This window comes from Martes martes, assembly GCF_963455335.1.
Source record: "Martes martes genome assembly, chromosome: 9".
Classification (NCBI taxonomy): Eukaryota; Metazoa; Chordata; class Mammalia; order Carnivora; family Mustelidae; genus Martes; species Martes martes.
Window position 1 is genome coordinate 104,597,013 of NC_137896.1, and position 27,430 is coordinate 104,624,442.

Genomic DNA, 27,430 nt, shown 5'->3' on the forward strand with positions numbered 1-27,430 from the left:
AAAAGGGGCACCTGGCTGGCTCAGAGTTGAGTTTGAGCACCATGTCGGGTATAGAGATTACTTAAAAATAAAATTAAAAAAAAACACACACAGATGAGGTTATACTTGAACTGAGTGGGCCTCTAATCTAATATGACTGGTCTCCTTACAAAAAGGGGAAATTTGGACATAGACACATACACAGGGAAAGCACAATGGGGACAGGAAGACAAAGGCTGGGGTGTATATATAAGCCACAGAATGCCACAGTTTGCCACCGAGCAACAGAAGCTGAGAGAGAAGCCTGGAAAGGATTTTTCATTGAACCCCTCAGAAGGGACCAACCCTGCTAACACTTTGATCTCAAACTTCCAGCCTTCAAAACTGTGAGACAGTACATCTCCCTTGTTCAAGCCACTCAGTTTGTGGTTATGACAGCCCTAACAAACCAGAATATCTATGGGCATTTTTGGCTTAACTGAATCCAGAGTCTTTGAAGATTGATTATTTATTTATTTTGTCAAAAGAGAGAGTGCGGGAGTGGCAGGCAGAGAGAAAGGCAGGGCAGAGAACCCACTGCAGGGAACACTGGGCAAGGAGCCTGACTTGGGACTCGATTCCTGGACCCTGGGATCACGACCTGAGCTGAAGGCAGATGCTTAACAGACTGAGCCACCCAGGTGTCCCATGAATCCAGTCTTTGAAGTGAATATGTTTTAGCTATAATTTGGCAAAGCCTACCAGTCACCCTCACCCCATTTCCATTCTCTCCTGCTTCCTCAGCAAAATTACCTCTGAATTTTAACTGAGCACATGGCCTGCTCCAAGTATAGACTATTTCTCAATAGTTTGGTATGGTCTTTGATGAAATTCTGGCCACTGGTCTATACGCAGAAACAGTGTGGCATTCTGGGAAGTGTCCTCAAGGGAAGGGACATTCTCTTTTCCCGTCCCCTCCTTCCCATAAAACATAGAGTTGATGTCTAGATGTGGAGCAGGCCCCACTGACACTGGGGACTCAGCAGGCAATGAGCAGACCGTCTCTGTCTTCACATTACTCATCTGCCAGGGAACGGAATCAGGTCCAGTCCTGGGCACCACATTTTAGGAAAAACATGGACAGAAATAGAGCACAATGCTTGGATCTCACCGTCAGAGATTCAGACACAACAATTATATTGTAATATGTTGAAGGTGGGATGAGAGAGCAGGAGCCTGGGTCTGGAAACACTGCAAAGCTATACCAGCCTTGAACTGGCTATATTCACAAAAGAACATTAGTATTGTTTCAGTCTTATTGTGGGTTTCTGTTCCTCGAGGCTGAACATAATCCTAACTCACACACAGCAGTCTTAAGATAGGCTAAAATGCATAAACCACAAAAACATAAATACTACTACTTTCAAGGAGCCACTTACCTTTTTAGGTATGGTTAGGCCCTTTAAAAGTAGATGCTAAAGTTAGGTCATTTCTAAGTCATCTGAAAAAAATTTTAAGTGTATTAGCGGATCAGAATCAACCATGAGTTATTAAAAGCAGCTCTGACAGTGTGTGGCCTGGGGGTCTTTTGGAATTATGCTCTGTTAAGCACCCACTGAGGTTTGTAGGAACAAATACATTTTACATTAAGATCACTTCCAGGGGCGTCTGGGTCACTCAGCCGGTTTAGGTCACAATCTCAGGGTCCTGGGATCAAGCCCCCCATGGAGATTACTTAAAATTCTAAGGAAAAAAAAATCACTTCCATTCACATGCTGTAATTTTTTACTCTTTCAAGTTTATTAGAAATCCAAGTTCTCAGATTTTATGCAGGATATTTTCATTCTGAAAGGAATTTCAATTCCTGTTCTACCACGCTGAGTGTAGAGACTGGTTACTTTGTGACTAAACATTTTTAGAAAATGCCACCTCAAGATGTCCAGAAGAATACCACTTTATCCCTTTATATTAACCCATATGTCATGACAGTGGTATATATCCTGAAGTTTGCAGGAAAGAAAGATTATTTATGCTTCTGATACTCTAAAAAACAGCACCACCAATTAGCAACTGGATGGTTGAACTAGCGGGTGAGGAGGTAGCTTAAACCATATAAAATTTAACAAGAATGGGTAAGAAGGAAGTCCATGATCCAGGTTCCCAAGTCAGCCAGCCACCCTGGGAAGGAATCTAGCATGACAGTATTTACGAGAAACTAACCTAAGTATGAAGACATGCTGCTTAGAGGGTTCTTTGGGAGAGCTCAAAGCCAGGTCTTGCTTCCTGGCTCTGTCACCTCCTGTGGGTCCTTGAGCAAGAGAATTCCTTAACCTCTAATGGCATTTCCTTGCTTCTAAAACAAGGATAGCTACTAACTCAAAGGGCTGTGGTAGGATTAGATGGGATCCTGCACAAAATCATGAGGGGTGGTGTCCGGCCCACAAGTGTTCAGTAAGGGTGGTTGTTATTAGTTGATCCCAAGCCCAACATAAGCCACAGTGTGACAAGACTGGGGACAAGTTAATGACACCTTAGCCCATATTCAAATGTGCAGATCAAGAGATTGTAGCCTTTTTTTTCTTTTGATTGCATTAACATTCAGCAATACTGATGTAATTGGTCGGGGGTGAGACCGTGGCATGGGAATTTTCAAAGCTCCCAGGTGCAGTCAAGTTTGAGAACCACACTACACCATACTGTCTGAAGCACCCAGGAAGCTATATTACAAATGAAGGGCAGGCTTTTGACTTAGCTGCTTAGCTACTAACCCAACACAGCATACTTAATTGGATCCTGGATTTGGTGGGGGAAGGAGTGCTGTAAGTCATTTGGGGGGCAACTGGGTAAACTTTAATATGAACTGAAATTAGGTATTAAGGGACACCTGGGTGACACAGTCCATTAGGCATCTGACTCTTGGTTTCAGCTCAGGTCATGAGCTCAGGAATGTGAGATCAAGCCCCAAATCTCACTTCACACTCAGTATGGAGTCTGCTTAAAACTCCCTCTGCCCCTTCTACTCATACTCTCTAAAAAATAATTTGTTAAAAACAAAGGATATGGGTGGCTCAGTTGTTAAGTGCCTGCCTTCGGCTCGGGTCATGATCCTGGGGTCCTGGGATCAAGCCCCACATTGGGCTCGCTGCTCGGCAGGAAGCCTGCTTCTCCCTCTCCCGCTGCTTGTGTTCCCTCTCTCACTGTGGCTCTGTCAAATAAACAAAATCTTCAAAAAAAAGAATATTAGATAGTATGTTGTTTATGTGCTACTAGTTACTATGGTTACAAAGAACATTGTTATTGTAAAAAAGCATGCTCGTGTTTAGGGTGAAATACTATGATGTTTCCAACTTATTTTCAAAAGGTCATGAAAACTACTCAGGCTACCGTAACAAAATACCATAGACTGGGTAGCTGAAACAACACAACTTTATTTCTTACAGTTTGGGATGCTAAAAGGCCAAGATCAAGATGCTGCCCAATTCTGTCCCTGGTGAGAACACTCTCCCTGGCTTGCTAACAGCTTGTGTCCTCACAATGGTGGAGAGGGAGAACAAGCAAACCTCTGGTATTTCTCAGATTAATCCCATCATGGAGGGTTCCACCCTCACCACCTCACCTAAATCTAATAATCTCCCAAAGGCCCCATCTCCAACACTATTACATTGGACTTAGGATATGAATTAGGACTTCAGCATATGAATTTTAGGGAGACACAGTTCAATCCACAGCAAAGTGTATATATAAAGACAAAGCACACACCATAGCAAGTTAACAACCAGCAATGGCAGGGAAATAGTATACAAGGTTTTATTACTTTCAATTTTCAAAATAGAGTTGGGTGGGCTTTTGAAGCTGCTGGTGACATAAAGCCTGGGAAAAGGTTAGGGTCAGATGAACACTGCCTTCAAGAATGTGAAGTACTATTCCATGGAAACGTTTTCCTTGTGTCGCTCCAAAGACAGGGCTTGACCCACTGGTAGACGTTGAGGTGGCGTATTTAGTCTCCACGTAAAGAACTTCTTGAAAGAGCTGTCCAACAATGGAAATGTTGCTCTCAGAACTCAGGTACTTTTCAGTGGAAGTGTTAATACAGAGCCTAGAGAACCACGTCAGGGATGCCACGTGCACGGACAGGCCTCTGCAGCAGGACGGAGGCCAGAAGCACCAACTTTCCAAATTTAAGGTTATACAGACACATGTACACCCATAAGCATTACAATGTCTAAGAAGTAATCGACAAGTACAGATGCCTTTACAATGACTATCTTAGAATAATTTGAAGAGTTTTAATAGTTCAGGTGTACATTTTGTTCACCTACTGTTTCCCACAGGCAGAATAAACTCAAAATTCAGGTTATGCTCTTAAGTGTCTCTAATGTATCAACTGCCTTGCAACAAACTCACACTCCAGTTTGTCCCTACTTCCCACCAAGTCAAGTCTGGTTTGAGCTCACCAACTTCACTCTCCAGCCAGAGCCCTGGTCTGCCTCCTACACTACACCTGGCTTGCTCAAATCCTCTCCCTTCCTGGCTTCCTCCCAAGTTTCACCATCAGCAAAGCTCAAACACTATTTCCTCAAGTTGATCCTTCTTTAAAAGCAAAGGATATGGGTTAATAGATCAGATCAAGACAAGGAAGTGGAAATAGTTTTCAGTTGCCAAACTGGTCACCTGGGAAGGGCTGATGGTCAAGGTGAAGTGGTCAGTTGTGTGCCAGCCCCTACCCAAGGAAAACCACATCCTGGTACTTCCACCTGTCAACCCTAAGTAGAAACAGTCTTCAACTTTCCGATCAGGAAGAAACAATAAGCCCAATATACAAGATTTCCCACCACCATAGGTCCAAAGACAAACACTCTTTTGTACCAATCTTTATATATTTATTCACACATTTGATAAAAATGTCACAGTTAGAAGTGAAATCATTACAATGACATAAGTAACCGTACAGACCAACCCCAAGTACAGAGTCAAGTTGCCAAAAATGAGAACATGAGCAACACAGCTCCTTAATACCTGTGCATTCATACATTCTTGCTCACACCCATCCATGTCCCAACAATCACAGGAGCTAAGTTCAGACGTAACCCAGAGAAACCTTCCCTGGCTTCTGTCAAGTCCTGGAGATGAGAAGAGAGAAATGATCAATGAAAAAGAAGCTGGAACTGCTCGACGTATCTCTCTGTTCTGCCAACCACTCAGAGAAGGCAAGACATGAAAGATGGGGATAGTCATTTCCTTGGCACAAAACTTAACAGGCAACAAAAAAGTCGAGGGGTTTAAGTCAGTCTGAGGTTTAGATCCCCTTTTCAACATCAAAGGATAGCAAGTGGGAAAAAAGGGGAAAATCCAGCCATTTAAAATTGTGGGGGAAAAAGAGGAGGGAGTATTGAAAACTTGATCCCTATTCTCCTGTCAGACTGCAGCGTGACCAAAGCAAAATCAAGAAGGCCAAACTGATAACATCTGATTGTGACTTTACCCAAACAGCATAGTTTGCTTTCACTTTAACTCTGAAGAGAGGAAGAAAAATTTTTCAGAGGAACAAGAGGTTCACGTAAACCACATCCCCATTATATTAGTATTTGGGGAAAGATTACATCTATTTGTTCACATGGCTTGGCTACAGCTCTGAGAGCTACAAGGGAGTGGCCCAACCCCCATTCCTCTGCCTTTAGCGTTCCAAGATGGACAAGTCCTCAACATCCAGTCAAACCTAAAGTGTAAAAATAATGCCTGAATCTATACAGTGGGATGATGGAGAAATCCTATTCCACTTCCCAATTCCTACTTGACACAAAGGTTAAAAAAAACAACCCTAAAGTGTGATGTTTTTGAGCATCGCCGTTAACCCTATCGAAACACTGATAACACAGAAAGCTACCATCTGAAAGGACTCATTTCCCAGTGTTCTTGGTGAATGAACTAAGGAAGGAGGCGATGATCCAAATACATACAGTGCATGAATACAGAAGAACTGGCCAATGCAAAGGAAACTGCTTTGGGTAGGGCCAAGTCAATGGGGTGGTATTTGGGAGGCAGAGAGAAAATTTCTTGGTACAAACTTGATGTCCCTAAAGATATAAGCAGGGTGAGGACAAGGCACTTACACTGCCAAACAACAGTTCACATCCATTCAACACTAGAACTGTTACCAAGAACACTCCCAATGCCCCCTCACTGAAGACTCAACCAGCCAACTGCACTTTCCATTTGGACCTTCAGAACTGAAGGAAATCCCAAGTGCTGCAGAACCGATGGTGGGAACTGGAATGTTGGCAGAGGAAACTACTCAAAGGAAGCAAAAACAAGTTGTCCCCTTCTGGCCTGAGGTGAGAGGTTTGTTCCAGATTAGCTCAGTGAAATACTGAATTGCAAGATGCTTGGCCTGAGAATATGACAACGCCCCCATGGATGCCTCCTTCTTCTGTTCTGATAAAGAGCAGTAAGGGCTCTGAATGCAATCGGACACCAGTTACTGAGTTATCTTGCACTGGCAGTTACAGCAGATGCCTTCTAATACATGTCCCCATTCTGTAGCAGATAAGAGACCGAGACAGGGCTAGAAGCAGCCTGTCATTTCTTATCCCAAAGCTTTTCAAGCATACTCGATCCGGGCAGGGCCACAACTACCCTCATTCTTCCGCTCGGAAGATGGAGTGGTAGCTTTGGCTTCACCACCGGTTTCCAGAGGCTTAGACGAGATATAGTCCTTTACTTTGATCTCCATGTTCTTGGCTTTAAGAGTGGCCATGTGCAGCTTCTCCAGGAAATCTGGCATGCCTGGTGGGAGAGAGGGAAATTTGGGTAGGCTGAAATACAAACCAACAATAGGGTCAAAATTAGATGGCCTATTTCTTTCATGGCAGGGAGCCAATTCCTTCTTATAGAGATCACAGCCTGATTAACAACCTGTGAGTCATAGTTGCCTCCTAAAATGTATCTAAATGTATCTAAAAAGAAAAAAATATTTAAGTGCATTAATGTACAAAGTCCATATTTAAGGAATTAAGCAAATGTTCTCAAAACTCCCTTCTGGGCACATGTTGCTTTCTGAAACTATATTCATCTTTCCAACATCCTTCCACAATATTCATCCTACCAAAGCCTAGCAGGAGGCCTCAATATCTTTGCAATATTCAAGAATGGGCTTGGAAGGATGTTTAATTTCCCCAATAGTGCTCCCATGAGACAAGCACTAATCCTCTTGCTTGCCACTTAGAGCTAGAGAAAAACAAAATGCTTAGCCCAGGTCCCAGGCCCTGTATACAAGTACCCACTCACCACTGGAAACCATCCAACTAACACAGTAGCGAGGAAACACAGTCTGGGGATTGTCACTGTATGTCAACAAGTAGTCGAAGCCATTCTGGGAAAGAAAAACAGCAAAAAATTACCCACCATAATAGCTTCCATATCAAGTACCACAGAATAATCACAATCTGATTCTGGAGCAGACAGTGTCAATTTTTTACCCTATGCAAAAAAGGAGTAATACTGAGGACTGCATAGGTTGCTATCCATAGAAAGGCCAGCCTACAAGGTTGGCACTCGGGTCTTGTCTGGGAACTTGGTTCCAAGTATTCCCAGTCAACAATTAACTGGTAAGAGTGACCCATGTGTCTTGTCTGTTCATGCAAACACTACAGTTTATGCTGAATACCTGCTTTCTTTCTGGTGCATCTGGAATTTGGTATGTGCTATGAAAAGTATCCCCATGTAACCAGCCCTCAGTAAAAGTCTTGGGTGCTGACCTCTCATGGGCTTCTCTGGGCAGAAACATCACAAACATGTTGCTCTATTTTTGTTGCTGGAAGGAGAATGTACTCCGTGTGACCTCTCACAGGAGAGCGAGCAGGAGGAAGCCTACATGTGGATTCCTAGACTCTGCCTGTCTCTTCCCTATGATGCAGGTGTGTGTCCTTACTACATGACTATATACATCTGAGTCATGAGTACAACTATATGCTAAATCCTATGAGTCCTTCTAGCTAATTTTCAAATGTGGGTTGGTCTTGAAAATTCCAACACATATCTTCAAATAGTCAAAGGTCTTAATCTTTACCAAAATGATATGAACTCTACTACTACTATGACTAATAACAGCAAACATTTATAGAGCACTTAATGGTGAAATGCTTCCAACTTGGAACAATCCTATAATGTAGGTACTGTTACCTCATTTAACAGAGGAAGAAACTGAGCACTAAGAAGTAACTTTGCCCAAGGTCACCTACATACTCAATGAAGCCAAGATAAACCCAAAATTCTGACTGCAGGGCCTATGCACCCACTCTTTTTTGGCTCAGCCCTCTCACTGCCTATTACAGTGAAGGACAGGGGATTAAGATTTCCAGGGGTCTTGATCCTAGGAGAGATCTGTACCAATTATGCTCCACACAAAGGAGTTAGAGATAACCACTTTTATGTCCGCACTGTTTAAAGCAGACTGGCCACAACTCCAGGTGGTAGAACTACACTTTAAATTCCCATGCTTTTTACTCCAAAGTCCAATCTTCCCCCCCCCCCCCGCCATGAACCGTGTAATCTTTTATTTATTTACTCAACATGTATTTAAATGTCTGCTTCAGGGGCACCTCGGTGGCTCAGTCACTTAAGTGACTGCCTTTGGCTCAGGTCACGATCTCACAGTCCTGAGGTCTAGCCCTGCATCGGGCCCCCTGCTCAGCAGAGAGCCCGGTTCTCCCTCTCCCTCTGCTTGTGCTCGCTCTCTCCGTCAAATATATTCATTAAAAAATATATTAAAAATAAATAAATATATGTATGTCTGCTTCATGTCTGGCACTGTGCTAGGTACTTAGAGCAAACAAAAATGTGCCAGTCCCTGCCCTCATGAGCTTTCAACTAATAAAAGATACCAAATGAATACTATGAAAGTAAAGACAAAGGAGAGGGATGCCTGGGGCTCAGTTGGTTAAGCATCTGCCTTTTGCTCAGGTCATGATCCCAGGGTCCTGGGTCTGAGTCCTGTGTTGGGCTCCTTGCTCAGAGAGAAGACTGCTTCTCCCTTTGCCTGCCACTTCCTCTGCTTGTGCTCTGACAAATAAATAAATAAAATCTTACGAAAAAATATAAAGGAGAGGTAAAACCTGTATAGTGGAAACAACAGTATCCACCACAAAGGCTGGCTTTAAGGCTAAATGAGTTAATACATATAAAAGACTTTATTCTTCCCATAAAACAGACTGGGAAGTCAAGAGACCTGGGTTCTCACCCACCACTGTTTATATTTTAAAAAAGGAAACCAAACAAAAACAATGATTACCCACTGGATGAAGGGAGGAACAGGGATAAAAACAAAATCACTCTGAACAGTTTTTATTTTATACATTTGACTTCAGGAGCATAAACTTTTTCATAATTTAATAAAACAAAATTAAATTTAAAAATATCTAAAAACCAAAAGCAAAATAGAAAATAGGGAACCTAACTATGAACTGAGTCAGCAGGAAAGAGCACAAAGAGAGCACCTATTTCAAGTAACTTTAAAACTCAGTATTTTGTACACTGTGTACACATCCTAAGGATAAAAAAATACAAATTTTAAATCACCACATCACTAGTGATCTTGGTGTATTATCCTGAGGCTGGTGTGTGTGTATTTCAGATTAAAGCAAATGAGTAGTTATGTTTTGGTGATGAATTGAGAGTTGAATTTTCCAGCACAGGTAAAGATGATTGATGTAAGATACAAAATATAAATAAAAACTCTCCAGGGGCACCTGGGTGGCTCAGTCATTAGGAGTCTGCCTTCAGCTCAGGTCATGATCCCGGGGTCCTGGGTTTGAGCCACGCATTGGGCTCCCCGCTTCTCCCTCTCCCACTCCCCCTGCCTGTGTTCCCTCTCTCACTTTCTCTCTGTTAAATGAATAAATAAAATCTTAATAAATAAATAAATTTTAAAAACCTCTCCAGTCTGAAATACGAATTAAAAATATTAGCATGCACCTTAAGATTTATCTTTAAAACAAATAAGTAGCATTACTTAGTTCTAGCCTCTGAAAAGGTCTAAAGACAATGAACAAGCCAATAGCTATGAGTATTCCTAGAAGCCAAGTTCTGGTATTTATTTTTAAAAAATTTTAATTTTATTTTTTAAGATTTATTTGAGACAGAAAGAGAGAGAACCTGAAGTAGACAGACTTCCTACTAAGCAGGGAGCCTGATGCCAGGCTAAATCTCACGACCTGAGCCAAAATCAAGAGTCGGATGCTTAGGGGCGCCTGGGTGGCTCAGTGGGTTAAAGCCTCTGCCTTCAGCTCAGGTCATGATCTCAGGGTCCTGAGATCGAGCCCCGCAACAGGCTCTCTGCTCAGCAGGGAGCCTGTTTCCCCCTCTCCCTCAGCCGGCTGCTCTGCCTACTTGTGATCTCTGTCTGTCAAATAAATAAATAAAATCTTAAAAAAAAAAAGAGTTGGATACTTAACTGACTGAGCCATCCAGGCACCCCTAAATATTTTATTTTTAAGTAATCTCTATACCCAACAAGGTGCTTAAACTTACAATCTGAAGATCAGGAGTCACATGCTTCACCAAATCTGGTTTAATTTAAATGACATCTTAAAAGGAACCAGGGCTCCCTAAAAGAAATGCTAATTTCCAGGTTTACAACTAAAACTTTACAAGATGAACCTGGGACATCTTATAACACCAGAAAACGAGAACCCCTGTGCTCAAGTCAAAAGAACTTAAGCCAGTTAATAGGAGGCTCCTAATGGCCCAAACTGGGACAATCTGAGTCTTGATAAGAATAACTGTAATGTGGGGCGCCTGGGTGGCTCAATGGGTTAAAGCCTCTGCCTTCAGCTCAGGTCATGATCCCAGGGTCCTGGGATCGAGCCCCACGTTGGGCTCTCTGCTCTGCTCTGCAGGGAGCCTGCTTCCCTTCCTCTCTCTCCCTCTCTCTCTCTCTCTGTGTGCCTCTCTGCCTACTTGTGATCTGTCAAATAAATAAATAAAATCTTAAAAAAAAAAAAAAAAGAGTAACTGTAATGGAGAGGTGCCTGGGTGGCTCAGTGGGTTAAAGCCTCTGCCTTCGGCTCAGGTCATGATTCTAGGGTCCTGGGATCAAGACCCACACTGGCCTCTCTGCTCAGCAGGTGCCTGCTTCCTTTCCACACTCTCTCTGCCTGCCTCTCTGCCTACTTGTGATCTCTGTCTGTCAAATAAATAAATAAAATCTTAAAAAAAAAGAATAACTGTAATGGATTAAAACTAACCAAACACATTAAAAAAACATAAAAACATGTTAAAAAAACATAAAAAAAATAAAAAAATTACAAATAAAATAACTGAAATATCTATTTAAGTCTTCAATTGGTTCTTCTATAGCAAAGACTAATGGTATTTCTTTAAAACAAAACCAAAACTTAACCTTTGGAGGATTCTTGGTTGAAAGAACCAATTCATTATGTTGCAACTCATAAATAAAGGAAACAAATCAACCTTCTCTTACTTCCCTTCCCTATGTAAACTAAAGGAAAAGAAACAGTGAGAAATTTTTTCCCTAATGTATTTTAATAAGTGGAAATAAAGAAATTACAGAATCAGCATTTTGTTATACCACTAATAAAATAATGGATCTCAGCAATAATCAATCATTTCTAAATTCACAAAAAAAGAGACAATCAAACGTCACTTGCCTTCTATTAAATGGTATTGCCCAAAACAACCAACCAACCGGAATTTATTTAAGCCTCAGGTTTGAACAGTAGCTACCAATACCCAGCAAAGACAGGCAGGAGACATAGGAATATGTTAGATGACACTATGGATACTACCAGGACACAATCATCAAGATCCAGGACAAAGAACCCTGCTTCTTCAACAAATACAATTGAGGGGGAAAGAAAAAAAGGAGGGGAAACTGACTGACTTCAAAAGACTCAAGAGATATTATGAACAAATTTTCAGTGTCTCAATCATACTTGAGTCCTGATTCAAATAAATGAACTCCCAAAAAAATTCATGGCCAATCAGGAAAATTCAAACACTAACTAGACTATTTGATATTAGGGATTATTAGGACACTGAGGTTATGTTTTCAAAAATCTCTTTTCTTTTCAAGATAAATACTGAAGTATCTATAGAAGAATTCTTCTATGGTTTCTTTTATAGCAAAGCTAGAAACTGCTTCAAAATAATCAGGACAGCAGCAAAAAGAGATAAGAAAGGATACAGATAAAACAAGTATAGCCAGGAGTTGATCCCTGTTGGAGCTGGGGATGTATACAGAAGGTTCATTATACTATTCTACTTCTTTATCTTTCATATACATTTTAAATTTTCCCTAATAAAAAGTAAAACAGGGGCGCCTAGGTGGCACAGCTGTTAAGCATCTGTCTTTGGCTCAGGTCATGACCCCAGGGTCCTGGGATCAAGCCTCCATCCAGCTCCCAGCGGGGAGCCTGCTTCAACCTTTCTCTGCCTGCAGCTCTGCCTACTTGTGCTCTCTGTCAAACAAATAAAATCTTAAAAATTAAAAAAAAAAAAAAAAGTAAAACAAATGAACACCATACCTTGGCTCAAGGATCTACTTTCCATCCCGTAGTCCAAATGCAGCTGCCTGATTCTCAAGTACTCTCTGTACATGGTCAATGTAATTGATCACTCCTCCCTAATCTCAACCTTCCTTTCTAAGTGGTGAGTCTCTGAACATATCCATGGCTCATTCCTGTCTTCATCTTTGGTATATCGTGTCCTCTGCACTTCCTGTTTTCTCCAGTTTGCCTTTTCAAAAAAACTAGCTCGAATCTTACCTTTTTCTTAAGAGCTTGTGAGAAATATACTAAAAAAACTATATAGATAACTCTTATTGTTACCCCAAATCAGCTAAAAGAAACTGTTTATTGGGTCCCTACGTAGATGCAAGACACTCTGCTAGGTGCTAAATGATGCCTTAGCTGCTTCAGGGTCACAGTTTCTAAAGGTAGCAATGCTGGAACTCAATTCAGTTTTTCTCAAATAGGAAATAAATACACAAGGTCCAAATTTCAAAAGCAACATAAAGGGAAAAAGTGAGGCCTAATTCGGCCTCCCACACTATCTTCAGCCTGACCCAGGATCCCCCTCCTAAAGGAGACAAGACATGGACAGTAGCCTTGCTTCTTGTTTTCTATCTTCTAAAGCAAGGACTTTCAAACATTTTTAACTGTAACACACTGTAAATAATCCTTTATGCACTGAAACCAGTTCCCTCTCTCAGCCTCCTACGCACACATTCACACATACTTATAAAACTGAAGTCTCATGAAATATGGTTACACTCGGATGATTTCTATTCTACGTATTCTTTTTTTTTTAAAGCTGATCATAATGTACTAAATTAATTTTGTCTTCCATTAATGGGTAGCAATCCCAGGTTTGAAAAACACTGCTCTAAAAATAGCATGCAAGTAAACACACAAATCTCCCAGTTAAAAAACAGTCTAACACCACAGTGACTGAAATGAACCACCATTTCTGTCATATTTGAAGTTCCACTTCAGGGAGTATAAATAGAACAACTTGTTGAAAACAAAACCATACTAAAGCACACAGTTCATATAGCTCAAAAATAAAAGTAATGGGGAGAAATAAAGCCTTTATAAAGTGAAATACAACTAAAACAGCAACCAGTGAAATCAATATGTAAACTCAACACAAATTTGGCTTTAAAAAAAACAACACTCCCTAAGCTGAGAAAAATATTCTTCTCAAAGAAAGGTCAACAGAATTTTAAAGAAGGCCGAGAGGATTACTCTAACGCTCTCATTTTACAGATAAGGAAACGAAAGTCCAGAAAGGTTTGAAGTGTTCTGCCAATGGTGGTGAAATTTTGATGGAAAAGGTGCTCCCTTCAGCTTCTGAAGAATGCTAATGACAGACCATTGTCTTCTCCTGTCTCTCACACAAACGGGATTCAGCGGGTGATTAGTACTCTGTCCTGGGGAATCTTCCAGGTATGTTACCCTATAGCAGTGGTTCCCAAACCAGGAGCATCAGCCTCACCTGGGAACTTCTTAAAAATGAGAATTCTTGGGCCATACCCAAGCACTGTATGTTAATAAGCTCCAGCAGACTCTGATGCATACCAAGTTTGAGAACCACTGCCCTTCTCAGTTCAGACAAAAGGCATTCCTTGATAAAAATCCAAAGCCACTACACATCATCTCTTGGATGATATAAAACTCACCTCATCGAATGACTTGTGGGGACGGATAACCATCTGGGATTCATACGATCTGACTCTTACAAATTCTGGAGACTCTGGAACACTAGGGTGCTCCACAGCACTAGTAAGGAGAAAAGTTAAGGAAACTCTCAGTAATGTCTACAAACAAGAAAACAGCATGAGAGCTATACTTAAGAGGAAAATCTAGAAAGCTGGCTCTAATTTTTAAAATAAAACAGAAGAGTCACTAAAATGAATGAATACAAACTAAGTTCTAAAAACAAGTGAGTTTCCTTGGTGATTCCTGGCTCACGAGGCTTCGTGTTGAAGAGGAGAACAGTTCCTTTTTTAATTATCAACACAAAGGAACTAAAGAAATGGTTTAATGAAAAGCTTACATAGATCCCTTCAATCTTCCCAAACTGTGGTCACCAGTCACAGCCCACTAATGGTCTAGCTGGGATGGATGGGGTCCTAGCATCACTCATAACAGCACTGACAACGTGCAAACTCCCAGCAGACATATTTGAAGGACAGTTAAAGGAACTGAGCAGGAGCCACAGGAAACCACACATACCGTGACACCAACACCATCACATTGTTCTCCTGATCCACGCTATACCGTCGAACATAAACATAATCCCGCGAGTACATTGGATACTAAAGAAAAGGATAGGCAGAATTAGTGTTCTGCCCCAAATGGATGTGACAAAACTAAAAACAGTAATAAAAATACTCACAGGAAAATGGGTTACCCAGTGAAGAACCTCAGAACCACTAACCACATCCCTCTCAATCACTTCCAGCTTGATTACCAGGGCATCCCACTTTTTTCTATACTCTGTATCCAGCTGCAGAAAGAAAAAAGATATGAAGACCCAGGAAATCCAAAACAAAGTTGCAGAAAGCTTCTCCAGATTCTTGGACCTCTGACCCAAGGACCTTATTCTGAAACAGTTACTGAACCTAAAAGTGACAAAATGTGAAAGACATGGCTGTGTTTACTATAGATAAGTCTTTTAAAATTCTTTCTTACAGACCAATAGCATTTCCTGAAATTAATCTTACTTAAAAAAAAAAAAAAAAAAAAAGGCAAAGGAGAGCAGAATGTTAAGGAAAAAAAATACTGTGATAGATATGTCTAGGGAAAATATAGTATGTGTAAAGGCAAAACAATTTTTTAAAGTTTTAAACAGACAAAAATCCCAAAAGTATGAGCAGACACCTCACACAAATGAATGCAAGTAACATATTTTTTAATTTCTAGCATGACTACTAGGTAGGGAATTTCAAAGTCAGACACATACAAATCCAAACCAACAAAAATTCAGTGTAAACTGGCAAAAATTCAGTGCTTGGCGGGGGAAATGTGCACTAGCATATTACTAGTGGATGTTATATGGATCAATTAATTACCGAAAGCCTGACAAAACAGTGAAATATCCAAGAAGGAGAATATTTTTTTAATAGAACTCTGGGTGATCCCATCTCTCCTTTTCATACATTTCCCCCCAAAAGAAAGCAGTCTTTGAAGAGACAGTCTTCATCTTTATTAAATAAATACCTTCACTATGGACATGTTCCAGATTACTAAATCTGACTGGATCTGTACTGAAGAGGAAAATGCTATGAAGGACATTACTGCATCAATAGATAAAAACCACAATACAAGCAGAAGATAATATAAGAGCTGCATCCATGTTAAATTTATAGACTTTGATAATGACACCATGGTTAAGAGAATATGTCTAATTTTAGGAAATACACACTGAAGGATTTTGGAATAAAGGGCCACATACGGAACCTGCCCTTGAATTATTTAGGAAAAAATAACCATAAAACCTTATAAAGTATACTAAAATCACTCAAATACATTCTTCTATTTAATCTTCCCAACAGCCCTGTGAGAGGACAGAACTGCGCTCATTCCACCAGAGAAAGAATGGTAAGTCCAATGTTTACCCAGATGCTATCAGAGATCAGATGAAGAGTACAGAGACAGATGGATGTACTGAAAGCATGTCCTGAGTTGAAGAAATTATTCATGTGGACAGTGGTAAGTGGACTTCTAGGATTAGAAGCTCCAAACAGGTAAGAAATATTTACTCACCTGAACGTTGAAGAACTGCCGGGGTGTTACATCTGTGTAGGTTCCAAAAACTAGAATGACAAGGAAGAACAAGAGATGTCTGCCACACCCTCATCACTCATCTTATTCCTATCGCTTAACTGCATTTCAATTATAGAGTACTGACAGATCTTAAAGGCAGATTCAGGAACTAGACGTCATATTGGGGCAGCAAAGTAAGACAAAGACAACCTACAGCAAAGTACAGTAATGAAGACACTGAGATCCATGTCATCTGGGAGAAGAAAAACAAAAAACAGAAAACCATGGCAAATTTTCTGAGCAACAACCAGAACTAACAGAGAGAAGTCCTGCACATCTGGCCAATCATGGAACAACCTACAAGGCAGCCAAGCTGGGCTCACCTCTATACTGGTAAAGGTGGGTGCCTGTAATTGGGCGCCGCCAGAGCTTAAAGTGTTTCTTATCCATCACCATCTCCCATGGTTGCTCTTTGCCCCCTGAATCTTCATTCCCTTCTCTCTGTGATTTTGGTTCTGGAGGGTGGCGTTCAACTCCAGAGCGCTGAAACATATGTGACATTTCTTCCAACCGTTTCATCTCATCAATGGATCTGCAAAAGGAGAAACACAAAAGGAATGGTGCAGGTGGTTGTAGTCAATCCTGTAAAATGAAATGTCTACAGAAGGACTTGTATAAGAATGGTGTGGGTTGGGGCGCCTGGGTGGCTTAGTTGATAAAGTGTCTGCCTTAGGCTAAGGTCATGATCTCCGGGTTCTGGGATAGAGCCCTGCATTAGACTCCCTGCTCAGTATGGAGCCTGCTTCTCCCTCTCCCCCCACGCCTCTCCCCCTGCTTGTGCGCATGTGCTGTTTCTCTCTCTCCAATAAAGAAATAAAATTTTTTAAAAAAATGGTGTGGGTTTAAAAGAGTATAAAGTGCAGTGAAAACTCAAGTTCCTGAGTTTGAATCCCAGTACAACATTCATTAACTAAAACATTAGTCTTTATTCTTTTTTTTTTTAAGATTTTATTTATTCACTTGACAGAGAGAGAGATCACAAGTAGGCAAAGAGGCAGGCAGAGAGAGGGGGGGAAGCAGGCTCCCTGCCGAGCAGAGAGCCCGATGTGGGGCTTGATCCTAGGACCCTGAAATCATGACCCGAGCCATAAGCAGAGGCTTAACTCACTGAGCCACCCAGGCGCCCCTAGTCTCTATTCTTAATCTGTAAAATGAGGATAACAGGACCAACCTCAGGGGTTGATTATAAAATTTAAACAATTACGTATTTTTCCCCTTCTTTTAAAAATATAATTCACATTCCTAAGAATCATGCTTTTTTACAATTTTTTACAATTCAATGTTTTTTAGTATACTCACAAGGTTGTGTGACCAACACTAATTCCATAACATTTTCATCATCTCCCCCAAAAATCTACATGCATCAGCAGTCATTCCCCAGTCCTGCCTCCCTATAACCTCTGACAACCACTAATCTATTTTCTGTCTCTATGAACCTGCCTATTTTGGACAATTCATATAAAGAGAATCATACAACATATAGTCTCTAGTGTCTGGCTTTTTTCACTCAGCGTATTTTCAAAGGTGATTAATGGTCTACTTTGTTCCCTCTTAAGTTGAATATTTCATTTAATGGATATCTCACATTTGTTTATCCGTTCATCAGGGGATGGGCATTTAGGTTGTTTCTACTTTCTGGCTATTATGAATAATAATGCTATAAACGTTTGTGTAGAAGTTTTTCTGTAGACACAGGTTTTCGGTTCTCTTGAGCAGATTCCTAAGAGTGGATTTGTTGAGTCATGGCAACTCTATTTTTAACCTTTTAAGGGAGTGCCAATTAGTTTCTAAAGTAGCTGCACCATTTTATACTCATAACAGGGTTCTAACTGCTTCACATCCTTGCAGACACTTGTTATTAGACAATAACTATTTTCCTCATTCTAGCAATTCTAGTGGGTGTGAGAAGTATATCTCATTGTGGTCTTTGATTTGTATTTCCCCAGTAACTAATGATGCTGAGCATATTTTCAAGTGCTTATTGGCCATTTGTGTATCTACTCTGAAGAAATATCTACTGAAATCTTTGCCCATTTTTAAGGTGGGTTGTCTTTTTATTGTTGAATTATAAGAGTTTTTATATACCCTGGGTAACAGTCCCTTATCAGATACGATTTATAAATCCTTTCTCCCATTCTGTGGGAGAATATCAGTTTTTTAATAGTGACCCTTGATGAATAAAAGTCTTTAATTCTGATAAAGTCCAATTCATCTACTTTCTTTGATTACTTATGTTTCTGTGTTATAGCTAAGAAGCCATCACTTCCTAATTCAAAGTCATAGAGAGTCATGTCTGTTATTTTCTACTAAGAATTTTAGTATTAGGAAAAAAGTATCTTCATATTAGTTTATACTCTGATCCATTTTGAGTTAATTTTTGTGTATGATGTGAGGCAGGGGGTCTAAATTCATTATCTTTGCATGTGTACCTCCAGTTGTCCCAGTGCCATCTGAAGACTATTGTTTCCCCACTGAATTGTCTTGGCACTTTTGTAGAAAATCAACTGGCCATTAAGTTTAGGGTTTATCTCTAAATTCTCAATTTTATTCCAACAATTTATATTATCTATCCTTATGCCAGTATCATATGATATTGGCATATCTGAACTACTACAGGTTGGTATTAAATTTTCAAATCAGAAAGAGTGAGTCCTCTAACTTTGTCCTCCTTTTTAAGACTTATTTTACCATTCTGGGTCTCTTTCATTTCCATGTAGGTATCAGGATCAGCTTGTCAACTGGCACAAAATAGTGTGCTAAGATTCTGATAGGGATTGTGTTGAATTTATAGATCAGTTTGACTAGTATTGCTATCTTCACAATATTAAGTCTTCCAATACATAAACACAGAACTTCCCGTTTATGTGTTTTAAAATTTCTTACAATGATCTTCTGTAGTTTTCAGCAAAAACATAGAGTACAATGTTGCAGAAGTGGAGAGAGCAGACATCTTTGTCTTATTCCTGATCTTAGGGGAAAAGCTTTCCGTTTTTCACCATTAAACTGTTAGCTGTATTTTTTGTAGAGGTCTTTTATCATCTTGAATGCTTTTTATTTTCCTTTACCATGAAAGGAGGTTCAACTGTCAAATGCTTTTCTGCATATACTGAGAGGATTACGTGGTTTTGTCCTTCATTCTATTAAGGTATTGTATTAAACTGATTTTTTTTAAAAGATTTTATTTATTTGAGAGAGAGATAGAAAGCACAAGTAGGCAGAGCGGCCAGAAGAGGGAGAGGGAGAAGCAGCTCTCCGCGGAGTGGAGAGCCGGATGCGGTACTCCATCCCAGGACCCTGGGATCATGACCTGAGTGAGCTTCAGGCAGCTGCTTAACTGACTGAGCCACCCAGGCACCTCTAAACTGATTTTTATATGATGAATTAACCTTGCTTTCCTGAAATAAATCCCACTGTTCCTGTTCCCTTTCATATATTACTGGATTCCATTTGTCAATATCTTGTTCAGAACTGCCTAAAGCTTTAAAACATTCTAGATAATACCAGATTCTTCGTGTTGTGTGTATATCTTTTAGGGACAAATACATATAAAGACATAGAAAGAAATGCAATACAACAAACTGAGATAGAAAATCTGGGGGACAGAGGAGATTTCGACTGGGTAAAGGTACAGAGGAGGCTTTACCTATAGTATTTTATTTCTTTTTTTTTTTAAGATTTTATTTATTTATTTGACAGACAGAGATCACAAGTAGGCAGAGAGGCAGGCAGAGAGAGGAGGAAGCAGGCTCCCTGCGGAGCAGAGAGCCCAATGCAGGGCTCGATCCCAGGACCCTGAGCCGAAGGCAGAGGCTTTAACCCACTGAGCCACCCAGGCGCCCCTAGTATTTTATTTCTTAAATATAACTATATTTGGGGCTGCCTGGGTGGCTCAGTCAGTTTCTTAACCAACTCTTGGTTTGGCTGAGATCTTATCTCAGCATCCTAAGATGGAGACTTGCGTAGGACTCTGCCCTGAGCAGGGAGTCTTTTTGGGATTCTTCCTCCCCCTCCCTCCCCCTCTGTTCTGGTCCCCCTGGCACTGCATGTGTGCTCTCTTGCTCTCCTTTTAAGCTCTTTAAAAAATATGTAACTGCATTTGTAACATTCACATTAAAGTCTTTTTATATCTGAAACATTTTAAGGTTTTTTTTCCCCCCTAAAGAGAAAGCATGAGTGGGTGGGCATAAGGAGAGGGAGAGGGAATCTTAATCTTATCCACAGGGAGCCTGGTTAAAATTCTCCCTCTGCCCACCTCTCATTCTCTCTCTCAAATAAATACTATCTTAAAAATAAAAACAACAACAACAAAAAAAAAACCCCATGGCTTGTATTTTCCACTTAACCTCTAAAACAGCAGTTAGGAAAGAAAGATCGCTAGCTGTCTATATCATATACAACTTCTGCTATTCAAGACTGAAGAAGACACCAACTCTAATACACTCTGTCTAAAATGCCCACTCCTCTTCAACCTTCAAAAAAACAAAAGTTCAAGGTTAACTTCCAGGCAGAATTAACCATATATATTTACTTTAATTCTGTACAGACACATATCACATTATATTGTAATTAGTCCATCTCTATATCTGCCTCTTTTACTAAACTATGAATTCCCTAATGTCCCAGAATCAGTCTCTTTCATATCCGTATTCCCTGTTCCTAGCAAGTACCTGGTAAACCTCAGGCACTCAAATGTTTACTAAATAAATTGAGTAAAAATGAAAGTAGGCCCCAATAATTCAAATTCTTATTAAAAGATTACATTCATACATTTTAACAGATAAAAATTCAAAGTCATACTGGTAACCCAAGATTAAAAGTTTAGAGCAACCCTAAGTGATGGTGACTATAAACTATAAAGTTCTAGTCCTGGCTCTGCCAACTGGCTGTGTGATCTTATGTAAGTCGTTTTACCTGTAAAGCCCTCTCTTTTTCCACCTACAAAGTTAGGACATTATTTTTTGAAGGTTTCTATTGGCTCTAAAATTTCATTTCTCCGAATTTTAAACTTTGGACTTAGATGAAAGTATTTATACAGGGGACATTTTGTTGTTTTGACTGCCCAATATCTTCTTTTCATATTTGAGAGGTGTATCCCACCTATTCCCAAAATAGGTGGGATACAGTCCCCTCTCAAGCCCTAGCAGTTAGAGAACAGCACCTAATTTAAGTAAGGCTAATTACACACTTCTGGTAGAGGATATGAATCTTGAGGAAAGGCACAGGATCTTTTGCAGATTATTCTCAGCGATCTTGAAGGAGCTGAGTGTCCAGCAGTGCAACCAATCTAGGGAAAATAAAACGAGCAACACTGCCCTAAGGAGATTATCCCTACAGCAGGTCCTGGCTGTTCTCCTGGCCAACCTGTATTCTGGCCTTCTTGTCAATGCCCTGAGTGACCTAACACCTTTAATTAATCCCTTTGATTAATGCCTTTCAGCTTAAGTCAACCAGTATCAGCTTCATTTCCAACTAAAAACCCTAGCCAGTACAATTTATACTAATGTTCTAAGAAAGTATAACCATTTTTTAAAAGTTTTAATTTGAATTAAAAACTGCAAAACAGGATTCACTGCAAACACAGAAATAGGGAAGGAACTTTACAATACACAATAGGATCTTTCAGGAGAAAGCAAAAGCAAAACCACAGCTAGACTTGCTTAGAGAACAATTCAGGCATCACATGGCACCAATTATGAAACTTTTCAGGACTAGTAAGGCATTCTTCAATAAAAATTAAGCATCACCCTTGCATGTCATTCTTATCACATAATGAAGAAGGGCAGAAATGCCTTATTAAAAGTACATCAGAGGCTCATAAAACTACATAGTAATAAGATTTTAAGAAAATTAAACTATATGACTATATGCAATATTTTTAATGGCCTTCTAATGTGGTAGAGAGCTTCAGACCCATTACTTAATCAACCTCTCCTATATAATTAAAGGTCACTAGGTGCCCTTGATTAAAATTATGAGACTAAATCCCCAGAGGGGGAGAAAAATGTCTTGTGCAGGCCATGACATTCATTCTTGAAATAACACAAACTAAATGCTAGTGCAAGACTGCATCATAAAATGCAAATGATTCTTGTCTCTGATTCAACAATCTCTGAAGGGTCTCAGCTTCTAAATACTGACAGAACAGACCAAATTAGCACACAGGTACACAAAGTGTCTCACTATCATGTATGTGGACAAAGGAAAACCTCTCACCATACATCTCTTTAGCCTGCTGTGCTAAATCCTTATTTGGACAGAGTGGGTGTCTAAACCTTATTATCTGAGACTTAAAAAATAAGAAAGGACAAAAAAGATTATTCCCAAAATAGAAACAGCAGATTAGTAAGAGGATCAAGACAAGACACCTAGTACTTCCCTTACTCCAAACCTAGAGTCATTTCAATATGTGAGAAAGGCTGGACTGAGAGGTATGGAAACTGAAGGCATAGAACAATTAAAACAAAGTAATAAGTATAACAAGTTTTGGCTCATGTAGGAGGTCCTGCCATCAGTATACAGAGTTTGATATAAAGGTCCAAAATGATTCAAATGAAGCCATCCCTGTAATTAGTAATTCCAGCAAGACAACTGCCTCATTTCACATAATCCCCTCCTTAAATTCCAAAGTACTGTCAAAGGTAGAGACTTTCAAATATACCTGTCATGAGACACAAGAAATACAAGACATCAGCTAGTTCACTGCAATTCTGGGCCAACTGGTTAATGGTAAAATAATGAAGACAATGTCAAAAAATTCAAGTCAGATTTTATGTAGTTCTGATGCTCTAAGAAGGATATGTCAGTAAATAATCTTTGACAGTGGCAAAAAAGAAAAAGGATTTTTTGCTGATCGTTTATCTAATATACTGAAAAGTTAAAATTGTTCTAAATGCCCTGAGAGACAAAAATGGGAAAGAATTTTCTTTGTGAAATTTTACTGGCACTTATTTACTCAAATTTCTGGAGCAATGGACTGTAACTTTTTTAAAAAGAGGAGGGGTTAATGGAACATTTTCCCCGAGCCTTTCATATTTCTTAACTTCCTTCCTCCTTTTGTTCCTGTAACTTTTTTTTAAAAGATTTTATTTATTTATTTGTCAGAGAGAGAGAGAGAGAGAGTACATGGGCGAGCATGCACAAGCAAGGGGAACAGCAGGCAGAGGAAGACCACCCTCCACTGAGCAAGGAGCCCCGATGCAAGACTCAATCCCAGGACCCTGGGATCATGACCAGAGCCAAAGAGAGATGCTTAACCGACTGAGCAACCCAGGCACCCCTTCTATAATTTTGTTTTTTAATGTTTAAAAGCAATAAAAAATTACTACTGTATCTTTTCCATAAAATCTGCCCTGGGCTCACAGAACGAGTGATTCTGTACCAAAAATACTGACTGAAAGTAATTCTGTTTGGACTTAAGTGAAACCAATTGGGTAAAAATCATAGACCATGCATTAAAAGACCGGATTTCTACACCTGGTCCCCATCAGTCAGTCAAAATCACTTTATACAAATTAGTTCTTTTCTCAGATTTTCTTGCTGTTGCTAGATAAATGAGATCCTATTTGTTAAGATGTTCTTTAACACAAGAGAATTGAAAGTAAAGTTATTCTTTTCATTCTGAATAGTACTCAAATAACGTAAAACATATAACACATTAAAGCACACATTCAAAGAAAGTACTAGGACAAGAAGGTACAGAAACAGCACAGAAGAACCAAATGCTGTGATTTAGTGGCCATGGTACAATCATGCTCTTCTTCCATTATACAATGAAAAAAAAAATGCACTTGTCCCAAGGCACATTCAACCATGCTCTATTATGGAAGCCACCCAAAATCCTTTCACTAGAGCAAAATCTGAAATTTTCTAAACTAGCTACGACAACCACAGCAGTGGCTCCTTTAAAGTAAACTGAATACTTAAGCAAAGAAAGTTAATCTGAATCCAAAATAGTTATTCAATAAGAGACAAAATATTAGAAACATGAGAAACCTATAGAACCACTTTATAATCAAGATATAGTTGAACAGCGTATTTGTCACCCTAGCAAGGTAACATTTTTGTTTTTAAACCTCAAAATGGACACCATCAAAATATTTTTTTGAAGTTTTTTTTTTTAATTTTTTAAAAGATTTTATTTATTGACTTGACAGAGAGAGATCACATGTAGGTAGAGGCAGGCAGGGAGAGAGAGTTGGGGGGAGGAAGCAGGCTCCCTGCTGAGCAGAGAGCCGGATGTGGGGCTGGATCCCAGAACAACGAGATCATGACCTGAGCCAAAGGCAAAGGCTTAACCCACTGAGCCACCCAGGCACCCCATACATCATCAAATTTTAAGTATATGACTGAATTCAGGCCTGAACTGGAAAAAGAAATCATAAACGAAAGCCTTTGTTAAATAACAACTCTGGAAGATCAAAAAGGCACCTTAAGTGTTCTGACTGACCTTAATCTGAGTTTATGATATTCCCAAGTGGGTTAACAGAAAGCTATACCTCTTCAGGAGTTGGATTAGAATAAAAAATGTTTGAACTGCCCCTAGGTTTCAGAAATAGCCCAAAGAGGGAAGAAAGGGAACCTGAATACCGGGCCTAGTCATCAACTGGTCTCTTTCTACCACCGTGGATAGTACTACTGACTCAAATGTTTACCATATTTGTTCTTTATCTTGTTTTCTTCTCTAGCTCCTGCTAATGGCAGACCTACTAAACAGAGGCTGCAGGATATACTGTCCATAAAAACACACGAAGTAAGCTAAATCAAAGAATGTCATCTACCACATGGACCCCCAACACTATTCAATTCCCACCTCAAAACATCTTCCCTCTCTTTACAGCAGGTAGCCCTTTTTATGGTCTTTCTCCTCTCTCCTAAATAGATCCAACAGGGAATTTTCCTCCCAAACTTGACTACTGTGAAACATGGATATTTCATCATCAAAAACAGAATGAAAATTCAAAGTTAATTGATAATTTCTTAATTTAAAAGTTTTCCTCCCAGAAATATTCTCACACCTGAGCCTGTTTCATTAGACCAATGGACAAGTTGCAAAATGCTAACAGAAATTAGACAAACTACCTATCATGCTTTGCTACATTAAAATATTTATGGCTGGGCGCCTGGGTGGCTCAGTGGGTTAAGCCGCTGCCTTTGGCTCAGGTCGTGATCCCAGGGTCCTGGGATCGAGTCCCGCATTGGACTCTCTGCTCAGCAGGGAGCCTGCTCCTCTCTCCCTCTCTCTGCCTGCCTCTCTGCCTGCCTCTCTGCCTACTTGTGATCTCTCTCTGTCAAAAAAATAAATAAAATCTTAAAAAAAAAAAAATATTTATGGCTAAGATTGTTATAACTTTAAATTGCATTTATGCCCTCAAGGTGGACATTTGTTAACTACTAAATTTTTGATCTACTAATCTATATAAACTAATAAGATCTACTAATAAAAAAATCAGAAAACCACAGTCTAGGACCAACCGCCTATTTTTGTAAATAAAATTTTATTAGGAAACAAATTTAGGAGGAGGGAAGAGCAGTTTAGGAGTATCGGTTAAAAGGAAATGCAAAGACACCGTAAATAAGAGCTAGATCAAATCAGAGCTAAATCATGAGATTACTTGAAAACTGTAAGGGCTCAAATTTAAAAACCACAGATTAACAAATTCAATCAGTGGTACTGCATTTTTTCACAGAAGTTTTGATGATGATGACAGCGTGATTTCAGAGCCTAATGAAACAGTATTTCCTAAGTTCTCGCTAAAGCAGCAAAAATCTGGCCTAATTTTTGCAGGTTAAAATACTGGGCTCCTGGTTTATCTGAGGAAGACAAAAATCCCTTCCAGCCGAAAGAGTCACGATAACAAAAGAGCTCTCCGGGCATTTCTCACGAAATTCCATTAGGAATGAAGTAATTTTGTAATTGCATAACCATACCCTTAGGTCAAATTTAAAACCTGTTTTGAGTTTACACCTTTCTGGATGAGTTAAAGATTACGTGAACGATGGGTTACATGCCTTCAATATCTAATTTAATTTTTACAAGGTTATTTCTTTGGTGTCACGCTCCCTACTCAAAGTCTTCCCTCCTACGCTAACGTATTCTTCGTTATTTCTAACCCGACACGTGAAATTAACACGAAGAGGCAACAAAAAACGTGTCTTGCTAAAACAGGAACAAGTTACTGCATCGCCACTTCCAGTACCTGCGGGTAAACGGGAGACACTGAGCCAAAAGGCAGGCCCCAGGGTTCGCCGTGCCAACCTCCCAACCTGACCGGCCCCCGCCCCAGCGAACAGAAACCACCTCGCCGCAGAGCTCACCTCTGCAACTCCTCCTCCTGGATCCTCTCCTCGTCCCACACGAACACGCCAGCCAGCGCCGCCATCACAGCAGAGGCATGGCCAGGGCGGCCTCGCAGCCGGCGCCAGAGGCGACCGAGGAGGACGCGGCGCGAGCTCTCCGAGTAGAGGCGGCCGTACAGCTGCGCGATCTGCTGCGCGCGCCGCACACGCAGGCCCGTCACGAAGCGGCACTGATTGGCCAACAGGCCGAGCAGGCCCCCGCCCCGCGCCCCTGCGCGCCCCGCCGCCGCCGCCGCCGCACCCGCCAGCCAGGCGGCCAGGGCCGGCGGCCTCCGCAGGAACATGCCGCCTGCGCGCGCCCCGCCCAGACCCCCTTACCCAACCCCCCCGCCGCTGCGCCCGCCGCGCGCCCGGAGGCGAACTAGGCCTCCCTCTCAGGGCAGAAGGAACGAACCCGGGAAGTCGCGGCGGCCTGAGGCCAAGTGCCCCTAACTGGCCGACCCCGAACTCGTCTCACGATCTAACAGGCTTTTCATCTCTCTCTGCAGCAACCGCTGAGGAAGAGTCCCCTTTGCGGAGAGAGTCGGTCATGGCACAGCCGCGGGGATGGCCCCGCCACCGCGGCAAGAGGCGTTCGTAAGCTCGGGCCGGGAACCCTACGGGCCGACGGCCGGGCAGCCCCGTTGGCCCCTGCCTCCTTGGCGTCCTCAAGCCGGCGCCAGGGCTCGGAGAGTAGAGCTCCTGGAAAGCAGCAAGGTGGGCGGCTTGGTCAAGGCAGCAGGTGAGGTCCCGGGCGTTCCGCGTCCGCCACATGCACTGCTCCCCCACAACCT

The 27,430-nt window shown here is 40.8% G+C and overlaps 1 protein-coding gene across 2 annotated transcripts; it reads right to left on the reverse strand.

Annotated features, from left to right (window-relative positions):
- Positions 1 to 3,366: 3,366 nt before the first annotated feature.
- Positions 3,367 to 27,430, reverse strand: STARD7 (StAR related lipid transfer domain containing 7). 2 transcript variants are annotated; one of them, XM_080813954.1, is made up of 9 exons: positions 27,052 to 27,430; positions 26,616 to 26,785; positions 16,625 to 16,833; positions 16,242 to 16,291; positions 14,872 to 14,982; positions 14,709 to 14,791; positions 14,153 to 14,252; positions 7,243 to 7,327; positions 3,367 to 6,741 (listed from the first exon to the last, which is right to left on the reverse strand). In XM_080813954.1, exons 2-9 carry the CDS (start codon positions 26,678 to 26,680, stop codon positions 6,557 to 6,559), a joined length of 888 nt encoding a protein of 295 aa, XP_080670080.1. In that variant the 5' UTR covers positions 26,681 to 26,785; positions 27,052 to 27,430; the 3' UTR covers positions 3,367 to 6,556. The 2 variants fall into 2 exon arrangements, with proteins under 2 accessions (XP_080670080.1, XP_080670079.1); XM_080813953.1 differs by having other exon boundaries at positions 26,616 to 27,430.